Genomic DNA, 12,168 nt, shown 5'->3' on the forward strand with positions numbered 1-12,168 from the left:
TGTTGTACAAGTGTGCACAGACTTTTATAAATGGGGATGTGGCTGCGTTCAGAATGAACCAATGACATTCAAATTCATGTTAAATGGGAGTCATAAAATACCTGCCACCATACCAAATGCTTCTGATTCATTCCAAATAAAGTCCAGCTGTCCTAGTAGGCTTTTTGTTATACAGGTTAAAGATGAAATCAATGGTGAAAGAAATTTCCTTTTTTTTTTTTTCAGAAAAGAACAGGCATTTGAATGCGAGGGTCGGGGTATACACATTTTATAGGTTTCCCACCCGGCATTTGTATTTTACTATTCACTTGATACTCGTTATATAATGTAAATTATTACTTCTCACATAGTAGCTAGCTACATGACCAGTGGCGAGCGAGGGCTAAGCCAGTCTATTTCACTTTATAAATCCATAACATAAAATGTGTGATTTAATTTGTAAGTGTTGATGAATTACTGCATCAAGTCCAAAGAACAAATATCACAATCCATGATTTATTTAAAAAACACTTTCAAGTAAATCACTTATTTTTTTAAACACATTTTCAAGTAGTAGTGGCACACTTGTTCTTCACATACTGTTCATACAAGTACTATGTACATCAAAGAAAACACAGGGAGAACCAGTCCAACTATTATATTCATACTGATATCATATGAATATTCAGTCAAGCACCATAGCATCAACATGAACTTCCTCAAGGTGTCGGACCTTCTATTTTCCCCAGAAACGCAGCTGTGAAGTCATGTTAAATTTGAGTATCAAATAATTAGCCACTTCCATTCTTTCTGAGATGACAAAAAAAAATAATACAAAATGCCAGACTAAAGTATTACAAAAGGCAACTTGGAAAACAAAATGTGAAAAATAAATACGATTGTGAATGTGGAGACCTCGGCAGTGTCTTGTTTTAGTGTGCTGTAATGATTACTGAAAGGCACAAGTTGAGATTCACAGTTTTCCTTTTTTTTTTTAAAACCTAAAATGGTAACAGTACCTTTGGCACACGGCACGTTCAGTGGTTCGGCAAATACAAAATGCGCTTGACAGACAGTGCATTTGAAAAACTGACAAAACCCAAAATAACATAAGTTAGGGGTTTTTTCACAGTTTGCAACCATCCACTGAGGTTATTGTAAAAACAACAAAAACAAAAAAAAAGTCCTGAGGAAAGCCAGTGGTTCCATAATAGACAACCAGAGGTTTTAGTTTATGGGAAGTATGTTTTTTTTCTTCCTGTAAACAAAAAACGAAACATACTGTGTGATATTCAGTGCTGCCAAGAGGTTACATTTTGCGTCGTGAGTGATATAAAAAATAAAAAAATGAATTAAAAAAAAAGATAAAACCGCATTTTTTTTTTCAACCTTTCTGCAGAATGGGCCAAACAGCTACACCAACATCAAATATCGAGCACAAGGGGGCCCTCCGTTTGCAATGGTCCCAACATTGAGGTGTAAGAATGCAAGCTCACTTCTCGCTACACTTAGTTTTTCATTTGTTTTGTATTCATGGCCTTGAATGTTTCTTTTCCGTTCAAATATTAACTGCAATTATGACTATTACGTCCTTAGCGTAGGTTACTGATCGACTACGTCACATTGCGACCGTTGCACAAATTGGTGTCATGTCGCTAGCTGTCGTGACCCCTTTTATATCTTCTTCCAAGGCTGAGTGATTTTTCACATTGAGATACTGTTCGTTCGTTTTTTAATGTGCAATGAAATTGTTTCTATTGGTTTTCCCTTTTTACCAATTTATCCATTATTGCTATTGTTATAATGCGAATTTCCCTGTGACTCCCACCCGAAATAATATATTTTAATGCTAATGTCTTTGGTCCAAATAGGGATTTTTTTTGGGGGGGGGGGGGTTGCCCTCAATTAAAAGACATTCTTACATACACTACTCACAACTAGCTCAGGTTGGGGTGACATTTCATGATGAACCTGAAATGCACTATAACCTTTACAGGAGAATTTGATATTTCATTTATGTTCATTCTGAAATGTCACCCAAAGCCAAATATCCTGACTGTCGCCGTCTATAGAATCCGGAAGCCTACGTTGGCTGAATACTGCTCATCTTCCTCCACTTCCTCTTCTTCCTCCTCCTCTTCTTCTTCTTCTTCTTCCCTTCCCACCTCACCTCCGCTGTGCGCCGCAGAGTTCTTCCGCTTCACTTGCTTGCTGGAGTGGCCCCGGGGCCTTTGCATGGGGACCAAAAGGCGGAAGCCCGGCTGGGAATGAGCCGAGGCGGCCTTGTTGGGGGAAGTGGGGAAAGTTTTGAGCGAGCACGGGACAAGAGAAGAGGATGAGGAGGAGGAGGAGGAGCAGGACGAAGACGTCGGGCTGACACTCTGCACGGACGAGTAGCCCGAACTGTGACGATCCGTGGAGAAGAAAAGTCCGTCCAGCTCTTTCGGACGCTGGGCCCGGTCTCTTTCGGCTTCGCTGAAGCCGTCTTCGTCACTGGACAGCGCTCGGCAATTCTCGCGAGCCGCGCCCGTGATGGCGTCCATTTTGATGGATATGACGGAAACTGTCAAAAAGAAAAAAGACGTGCGGGTGAGTCACAGGGTTTAGACGGAGGACGTGATGAGTGATCTCTAGTAACAAAATGGTCCGAGTGAACTGCTGAGTCATGCTCTAATGGCACAGGCGCATCACGAGTAATCCCAAGCCCCGTTGGGCGGGGGGCGTCATGTTTACACCCCATACTCACATCCCCTATTGTGTTGGACAACGGTTTTATACGTCAAACCAGACGCTGACGTCGTCGCGCATTGAATTTTCGGACTTTGGGACGCTGCATCAGTGTGTGAAATTGCTATGTTCGCTCTAAGTGACTTCCATGTCATATTGGTTTGAAATGACATTTCCACATTGCCAGGCAGGCAATGTCTCGCCTGTTCACTGATCTGAGGGGACAGCTTCTACGCTTTCATGTAAAACACACAGGTGGAGAAATATCGGCACGTCTGTTCCAGCTCCATTCTAATTCCCAATCCATCCCCACGTGACTCACAGTCTCCATCTTTCTCCCCCTCGCTCTCCTCTTGATCGCCCTCATAGCCGGAGGAGGAGGTGTCCAGACTCCAGTCCAGGATGTCGCCGAGCAGCCTCTGCTCCTGATTGGACAGCTCGGCAGTGGGCGTGGTCACTCGGCTACCTCTGTCGGCCTGCGTGTCGTCATCGCGCCTCCTAGGGAGGAGATGAGAGGTTAGGGTGAGTCACCGGATTGCCTCACAGATGGATCAAATAAACACCTTCTGGAGCAAACAGTTCACGTCTGTTGTGGATGAGGGGAGGGAAATTGAAGGATGCAAGCGAAATGAGCAAAGCCAGGAGTAGGAGGACTTGTCATGTTGATGCATTCTCCCCCCCCCCCCCCTTTCTTTTGCACACACTGTCTTAATGTGTGTACTGTAACAGGGACATATTACAGAAAATGCACTTACTGTTTGTACAACTAGTTCAATCAAGAATCAAATTACAAAAAAAAATAATAATAAAAAATAAAAAAAAATCGGTGACTGATTGATACCTCCCTAGCTTACAGATGCCACAAAATGGCGGTACAGCACTTTTTGAAGCTCCTCAACTCATGTTAACATTGTTCCTTGCCACCCCCATGGGTGCGGTGCCTCTAGCAAAACGTCCAAGCCAAAATTAGCAGTGCTGCATTGAAATTTGGTAAACATGCACTGGAAACGCACATGTACAAGACTCTCAATAACTTCCCCTAACAACCCAGGCCAAACTTAGCTCTTCCCAAACATACAAAAACGCTGATCTCTGTCAAAATGTATCACTTTAAAATACTTTCTTGACACCAATTACTTCTTTCCTCTAAGACGGGGCTTCGTCACCATCTTAGATGTAGAAAGAGCATAAAAATATTCATATAGTCAATTCAAACCGCAGAGATTCAAACCACTAGCTCACCGTGCTGCCCCACATTTGATTTAAGATCATATTTGAAGTTTATTTTTTACAGAAACGGATTTTTCAAGGTGTGCGTTCACATCATGCAGCTCCATTGCGAAGGGAATTTGTGTGCGTTACCTTTTACTGGTGCTAGAAGGCGACGCGAGGAAGGCGTGGATGTCCGCTGGTTGGCCAGTGGGACTGGGAGGCTCCAACTGAGGTTCCACTTCAGGAATCTCAAGGATGTGACACAGCTCCTTGTAATCCATCACCTTGGAAAGCAAACTGTTTTAACCCCTGTTCAAAAATGATGGCATTTTTGGAGGCAGAAGAGACTGGAAAGGTGCACGTACTTTCTCCCTGCTGATGTGCTGGTAGATGTCATCTTCAAAGCGCTGCTTGACGCCAGTGAGAGACACGTGTCTGTAATCTCTGGGAGCATCTTGACTGAAACTGAGAGGGGAAATGGGAGAAAATAGCCATGGAAATTGCTTTTCAAGCACTCTTTGGGACAAACACCAAATCTCATCAACCATGGAATCAAAGGGGCCTCTTCATCCCATCTACCGGTTATGCGCCCGCCACCAATGTTAGTTTTCAGATTAATCGCCCTCTGCTTTTCTTGACCACTAGAGAAAACTTACAGCTCAGTCAGGTTTCGTTGAATGTGCACATTGCTGATTATGGTCATTATTTCACACTATTCAGTGTTACCAATGAGTTGATATAAGATGGAGGGAAAACACATCATCAAGATTAGGGATTGCAGTGTTGTTGAAGCTCTTAAAGTCGATCTCTGTGACGCTAACTGATTTCAAGGCAATTTCCCCCAGAAATTCATTCAAAGCGTACTCAATTTGTTCCATGCTCAAGCTGTTGTATACCACTGCTTTAGATGCTCATTAAGTTGAAGAATCAAGATTTAAAGCGGGAGTCGACCCAAGCATATTTTTTTTCAAGAATATGTTCTATGCAGGCTCACTCAGTTGAAACAAGGCCGTTTTTAGCCATCTCGGCGGGCGGCCATTTTGTCACTTCTGTCAACTCATCAGGGTGTGTGATGTTATTTTCAGTCAACATAAGTGACAAAATGGCTGCCCCCGGAGATGGCTAAAAATTCATCAGAATGCTTTGTTTCAGCGAGTGGGCCTGCTTAGAACATATTCTAAAAAAAAAAAAAAAAAAATTTAGGGTTGACTTCCGCTTTAAAGTTATCGCCTGTGACGTGACGATGGGTTGAACTCCACATTTTGACTTTCATTTAGGTATATTAACTGCGCTTAGTTGGGCCTACAACCGGTGCTTTTACCGCAGAGATGTAATTAGACTACTTTTCGACAACAAAATAAAAATCCATCAACCCGGACGGTTTCCTCGGCAACTACAGAAATTATAGGTTGTAGTGAAACCAGAGAGTGGTCCAGTGAATGGCACAAAGAAGGCATACATCAACCAGGACTCTGGTGGGAAAAGCATCCGTGCATGAAGTTGCACAATAGCTGGTGATTGGGCTTATTGAGAGCGGCTTACCACTTGACATAAAGCAGCACAGCAAGCTCGGCGAGGTCTTGCTTGGAGAAGCCGGTGTAGTCCATCAACTGACTGGGCCAAACGGGAGCTGCGTACATAAAAATAAAATGAATCAATCGTATGATTAAAATGACAAATGTGGCTTTTTGGTCCAGGCGGGGTGGCTGCTCTTTTACCGTAGTGATGCAGCGCTCTCGTGAGTAGCAGCACGGCGCAGGCCATTTTAGCGGGCGTCGTCGCCAGGGCCGAGTGGAGCAAGGACAGCTCGCAGATGTAGCTGAAGAGGTGAGTGGTCCGTCGCTCCAGGGGGAGGAGGGACAGCAGCACCTCGCCGTAGTCCAAAAGTGTGGGGCACTAAGGTGGACCGCACAGAATAACTCAAATTAGTTTGTTCCGAGTAGTTATCGGCAAATTATACATGTGAACCTGGTTTTAAATGTGACAATAAACTGTTGGTAGCACCAATGAAAAACAACATATTGTTTATAGACTCGCCAGCCAATTCATTAGGTACACCTGCATAATCTAACGCGAGGTACACTTGGAATGAAAATCGGGCCAAATTTGAACATAATGCTCAATGATGTGAAACGGAACAACAGCTAATTGGCAGTAAAATCACTAGATCGATTTACTGCAAGTGGTTTTTGCGTAAAAAGCAAAAATCTGTTCATTGGATCATATTTATTCATGAAATTTGTAATGGTCACGCGAGCGTTTATAAAAGTTATGCGGTGGCCCGACACAGTGCCATACACCAACATGTTAAACAATAAGATAAAAATCTTTTGGGGGGGCTTTCTGATAAAAATGAAAGGCAACAACACTATTTTGAGATTGACATTTTTCATTGGGCACATTATATTTTTTTAAATCGGAAAAACAAAAGATGTTTATTTATATCATCTGAATTGAAACAAAATTCAAAATATGGAAATGTATATATTTTTCACATAAAACAATTCTGTGGCCAACTTTTCATTCGAAAAATGTGATTTACTTTTATTTGGGGAATTTTTTGGGTGGTTAGACTCACCCTAATCTTCCCTTCCAGCACAGACACAACCTCTCCCATCATTCGGACCAGGTCTTCATACTTGTAGGTGTTGTCAGTGAGCCACACCGCTTCTCTGATGGTAAGAATATCCTTACTGATGTAGCTACAAAGGTGAAAAAAAAGCCATTTTGTGTCAAACAATCAATTGGCTGAAAGCTGCTCATCATTGTAAAAAAATTAAAAGAAAATCTGCTTTTCTTCCCCCCTTGCCTCAACTTGAGCAAGAAAAACCCTGAAAACGAATGACAAGCGGCCATTTTTACCGTGTACAAACCACCATGCAGGCGATCCCCAGCAGCTGAAGGCGAACCTTGGGGACGGTGCGCAGCGCCAAGTAGCGGTCCACGCAGCCCACGGTCACGTGCAGTGTCAGACTGGAAAAGTCCTTCATGGTGGTCACCTCCACCAGCCAGTCCACCAGAATGTACCTTACGAGTGAGACGAATAATCACACAGAGTTAGGAGTGAGGAGCCAGTGATTGGATAGCGTTACGGCGGAGGATTTGACATTACCTCATGGTGTCCTTAATGCCCCGTCTGAGGATACTGTGATTGCCGTGCTGTTCTGCCTGCTGTGATGTGCTAAAAAGTTGGGACACCAAGTCTGAGCAGGCTTTCGCCTCCAAACCCAGTGGATTGCCGCTGCTGCACACTTTGGCCAGGGAGAACTGCCATTTTTATTATAAAAAAAATAAAAACATTTTAGAGAAACACGATATTAAAATTGAAATGAGTCACATGGAGTGGACACACATTCCAGTGCACACACCTGCGCCTCCCAGCATCCTCTTGCAGCGCAGTCCCTGAGGGTTCGAATGCACTGGAGGTACCTGCCTGGATCTGACATCTGCAAGTCACAATGGAAAAATGACCAAAAAAAAATCAAATAAAAATAGAATCAATGCAAAATGTGGCTGTTTTTTTTTTTTTTCAAGCACATGTGAAACCCCCAAAATTCAATGTCGGTATAGTGAAAATGCTGAACTCACAGCAGCTTTGCGGTTGTGCTCCCATACAAGATAGGAGCTCTGCAAACAACCTGAACGTGAAGACTCTTCCAACATGGAGATGGCTTCCGCATGTTTGTCATCCTCCTAGAAAAAGGTCGGAGCATTGAGTATCACTCACAAAATTCAAACACTTCATCACAGATTCTGATTTAATTAGAAGTGCATTGTCTTGCCTCCATTTGATCTAAATTAATTGGGAGAGCTAATAGAAACTGTGCTGACCACGCCCGGACAGAGAGTGAACTGGGTGAGACTCACCTCAAATAGCTGTAACACTCTCGCCAAGCAGTGCAACAAGGGACCCTTCTTTTCCTGCGAAATTAAAGAAAGAGAAACTTAGCAACACATTTAAAAAAATATATATAATTTTATTGACAGTGTTCTGAATGTAAAATAAAGAGAATAGACAAAGAGGATACACAACAGGCTTAAACAGTTGAGTTACACATCCACAAAAAGCACAGCAAAAAAGATTGTACGGTATGTTTATGTATGCGAGTTTAAAGTGGGAAAGTCAGACGAAGCAAAGCAGTAAAAAAATTAAGATAACATTTTTAAATACAGTAGATTTTTCAAATTAAAAATGGTGTATTATAATTGTATTTAATTAAATAATTTTTTTTTATATTTATCTATCATGATGTACTATAAACTGTCCCTTTTTTTCCCCCCCATACTTTCTCAATATATTTTAAATTCAACACAACTGCTGACAAAGCTACACACTCTTAGTCACTTAGGCAGCCATTACAGGGTTTCACATTCGTAAACCTCGGACTACAACGTAATGACCGCATACTTTCCGGAGCCCACCTTGTTGTCGTCGCACTCGGCCTTGAGGTGCTCAAAGACGACCGCCTTGCAGCAGCTGCCGGTGGGCGACCAGGGCGGCCTGATGAACAGCCAGCTGAAAGGGTCGGCGGCGGGGGAGCGCAGGCTCTCGGCGAGGCTGAAGAAGTGCGACGCTTTCCGCCCGCACACGTCCGCGCGGCCCTCGTCGCTCAGCAGTGCTGTTACGGGGAAAAATGACGCGGGGTGAGCTGCAATCTCAACGTCTCAATCTGCTACAGTCGAACCGCAAAAAGACGAACAAGACCCGAACCGTGACGCTGGTCGACGTCCAAATTTTCCAATGAAATCTTAACATTATTTGTAGTTTCAAGTAATGTTTCCTAACTGTCATCATTTTATTGCTCTTAGTACTGAGCAGCTAGCCACAGTGAGTTCCATTTTTTGCTTTGTGATGACACTTTACTTCTCTTTGCTCTGCAGTAAATGAGAAAATTTTACTTACGTCCTTCGTTGTACAAATAAGCGATCCCTAGCTTGACGGCCGATTCAAAATTCCCCTTTTCCGCAGCTCTGTGAAAGAAATATTTGTTATGGTAAGAAGGGGAAAAAAAGTCAACTAATTATTGAAATCTTAGTTTTTACCTTTCAAATAACCATAAATTCTCAGGAGAGGGCCAAGTATCTCTGAAGCTGGCCCGGGCCCAAACACTGGCGTGGTTGTCAATAATGTCACGCAGCTGAGAGTGAACCTGCAACCAAGAGAGCTTCATTTAGTCATCGCAGCGGCACAAAATAAAGATGCTCAAGCCGAACACATGTGGGGGATGGGGCGGGGCAAAGCGTGTGCTTGCCAAAAGTGGCATGGACTTGTCGATTGTGTGTCAAAGGAGGATAACGATGATGATGATAATGACTCACAGCCCTGACAGACAGCAGGTCTTCAGCGGAGAGGCACTGGAACACACAAAGAAGGACCTCCTTGGGCAGACTCAGCAAGGTGATGGTTGGCATGCGCAGGCGGACCCGCTTTCGAACCGGAACGGAGTAGCATTTTGGGCAATGGCAGTGGACTGATGACAAAAAAGGCAGTGCAAAGTCAGAATTTTTATTGGATTTTATTTCAAAACGTAGTCGGTGCATAGCCTTGGCAAACACCAGTAAAATACATATTCACAAATATTGTAGATATTATTAATGTTATTTAGTCACTGTATATTTTAGTTGTCTTTGCATAATTTTCACTTTGTAGACAATTTTCATAGTGTCTGCAGCATTCAGTTTTTCCGTTCTAAAGGTTTACACCAGGGGTCTTCAATCCTGTTTCCATCTCTCTCTGCTGCAACACATTCAACATTCAACATTCAAATGTTCAGGATCGTTATCCAGCTTCTGCAGACTTTGCTGATTATATAATCATTTGAATCAGGTGTGTTGTAGCAGGAAGAGATGGAAAACAGGCAGGACACCGGCCCTTGAGGAGCAGGATTGAATTCCCCTGGTTACATGGTGCATAGCAATGTGTCACATTCACGTCAGTCGACACATTTAAATTCCACTGTGTCATCTCATTAAACCACCAATTTTAATTACATGCAATACTGAAATTAACCTTTAAAAACTATTTAAACAAAATAACCTAAAGGGGCTGCAGAGTGGATTAGTAGCTTGCTGGTGAGCTCAACAAGTCAACGCAAGTGAGCGCCCAAATTTCCCTCCTGCGGCTCAAGTGGTGAAAACTTTACAGTCAGGCTGAAGTTTCACGCTGTTCATCATTCGTTATGTACTTTACGATAATTTAAACACTTAATAGGTCAGATGGACAGATGTTTTACATAAATACTGAGCCCAATAGTGCGTTAATATCCACTATTTAGCCTGTATGTTGAGCTAACAGTGCTAACTCGGTCAAAGGTAATATCATTAATATACACTCAAGTATTAGTTACATTTACATCCACAAGAGGTTATTTAAGAGATAAAAAATGCCTTACCACCGGCTTTCATTGCAAGTGTACTCAATGTACAGTATCGTGATCCCACCGGCGAACTTCACAGCACACAAGCAGCGGTTTAAACCTCACGACGACGTCAGCTAAGTGTTCTGTACACCGAAACACACGCAAATGTCTAACTAATTTGGGGAATTTGGCGTCAAATTACACCCTAGGTTCAAAGTAGGAGCAACACTAATAACTAATGTTTGAAATTGGTAGCCGAATTCAAATCCAACCATGAGTCCTTACTTGCCAGGCACGCCCCAAAGCTCGCTAAGCTCCGCCCGCGCCGAATGTTTAAACACTGCATTTGATCGGATTGGTCGTGTCTCAGTCCGCTACAATTGGCTGGCGGTAGCCCAGAACGCTTTTATTGGCTGGAGTTTTATAAATTGCAAAACACCGCGTCGCGATTGGATAAAACGGTTGCAATTCGAAGTACGCGCTCGCCAGCGAGGATACTCTATTGGGTAACTTGATTATCGAAAACGCCCATTGACTGATCGGACTGAGGATTGTGGGATACGTATTTGCGTGAAATAATGTACAATTTAAAGGTACGGCATTTAAAGAGACAGACACACAATCGGCAAGTCCGATATTATTATTATTATTTTTTAAAACAGGTCTATTCAAAAGAAAAAATCACATGAAGAATAAAAAAGCCTGGTAAAATAGTTGTACTTATTCAACTCCTGTATTCAAAAGAAAAAAGTACACTCTGAAATTAAATGCAGTGATGTTGAAAATAGAATACCTCTTTTGACAACCTGGTAAAACAAGAAACATTTTACCCTCTTTTATTCGATTAGTGCTCATACTGAAAAGAAAAAATGCATCACTGGACACAGCTGCAACGCTATTTTCTGACTGGAGAATCAGGACAAAACTGATAACATGTCCTATACACGAGCAAAAAATACTAATTTAAAGGACAGATAACAGGAAAAATCTATTTAAAAACTGTGCCAGACAAATAATGTGAAAAACTCATCCCCTGATCCCCTGAAGTTTGAACAAAAAAATATTAAAGTACAGTTTTCCCCCCTATATTTAAGCGCAGTGTCAATTTTTCAATAGTGTATAATATTCCAATGGTTTCCAAACATATATTGAAAATTTAAGAATTCATCAACACTTAGGCCTGGTACACTGCTCTATTTTAATGTTGGCCATGATTGGAGAGCTAAGTAATATTTTAGGTGATACCTGGTGGAATAAGTTTGCTAATCACTGAACCCCACATGCATGGGAAAGCATTATGTGACGGAAAAGAAAACCACATCTGAGGAAGAAATAACTCAATACTACGTGTCATGTCGATGCCGTCCAAGAGCAATGTGGTTATCTGCCAATAGAACTGTGATAATGAAATATTATCTATGTTTGACAGGTTATTCTCTGTTCTGTGATCCAAAAGGTCTTGTAACTCGGTAAGTGACCTCAGCTGGGGCAGAGGCTGTGACATTCTTAATGTGGATGTAACCACTGTTTCCATGGAAACACCACCCCAATACACTCAATAAAACAAAGTGAGCAAATGGCAGCAAATGGCTAAGGGGAAATGGAATCAATCGGCAGATTTAACCACAGCTTAGAATAATCACAGCCAGAGGATAGAAACATTAACATGAATTGATTTATAGAGAAGATAACTGCATTTTTTGGTTATTGTTTTTTGCTTGCTTGGAATCGTTAACGTCGAGTCATGACTTAAACTTCCTCAACAAAGCCTCATCATGTGTGACCAAATGTAAGCAAAACTACATTTAAATTTAGATTTTCAATTGGTTATTATAAATTTGGATTCTGCTGTTCAAGCCAAATTCCTCTTCAGTTTCTGAAGGTTTCCTGG

The 12,168-nt window shown here is 42.1% G+C and overlaps 1 protein-coding gene across 1 annotated transcript; it reads right to left on the reverse strand.

Moving 5' to 3' along the window:
- Positions 1-481: 481 nt before the first annotated feature.
- On the reverse strand, positions 482-10,628 carry ccnf (cyclin F). The gene is made up of 17 exons (XM_086055232.1): positions 10,311-10,628; positions 9,238-9,389; positions 8,962-9,068; positions 8,822-8,889; positions 8,341-8,537; positions 7,786-7,839; positions 7,507-7,611; positions 7,287-7,364; positions 7,031-7,185; positions 6,781-6,945; positions 6,497-6,620; positions 5,637-5,814; positions 5,461-5,548; positions 4,284-4,383; positions 4,069-4,202; positions 3,029-3,204; positions 482-2,542 (listed from the first exon to the last, which is right to left on the reverse strand). The coding sequence occupies exons 1-17, from the start codon at positions 10,321-10,323 to the stop codon at positions 2,046-2,048; spliced, it is 2,391 nt and encodes a 796-aa protein (XP_085911358.1). The 5' UTR covers positions 10,324-10,628; the 3' UTR covers positions 482-2,045.
- Between the last annotated feature and the right edge of the window lie 1,540 nt (positions 10,629-12,168).

Source organism: Filicampus tigris, chromosome 16 (genome assembly GCF_054856515.1).
Source record: "Filicampus tigris isolate MCC_2025a chromosome 16, RoL_Ftig_1.0, whole genome shotgun sequence".
NCBI lineage: Eukaryota > Metazoa > Chordata > Actinopteri > Syngnathiformes > Syngnathidae > Filicampus > Filicampus tigris.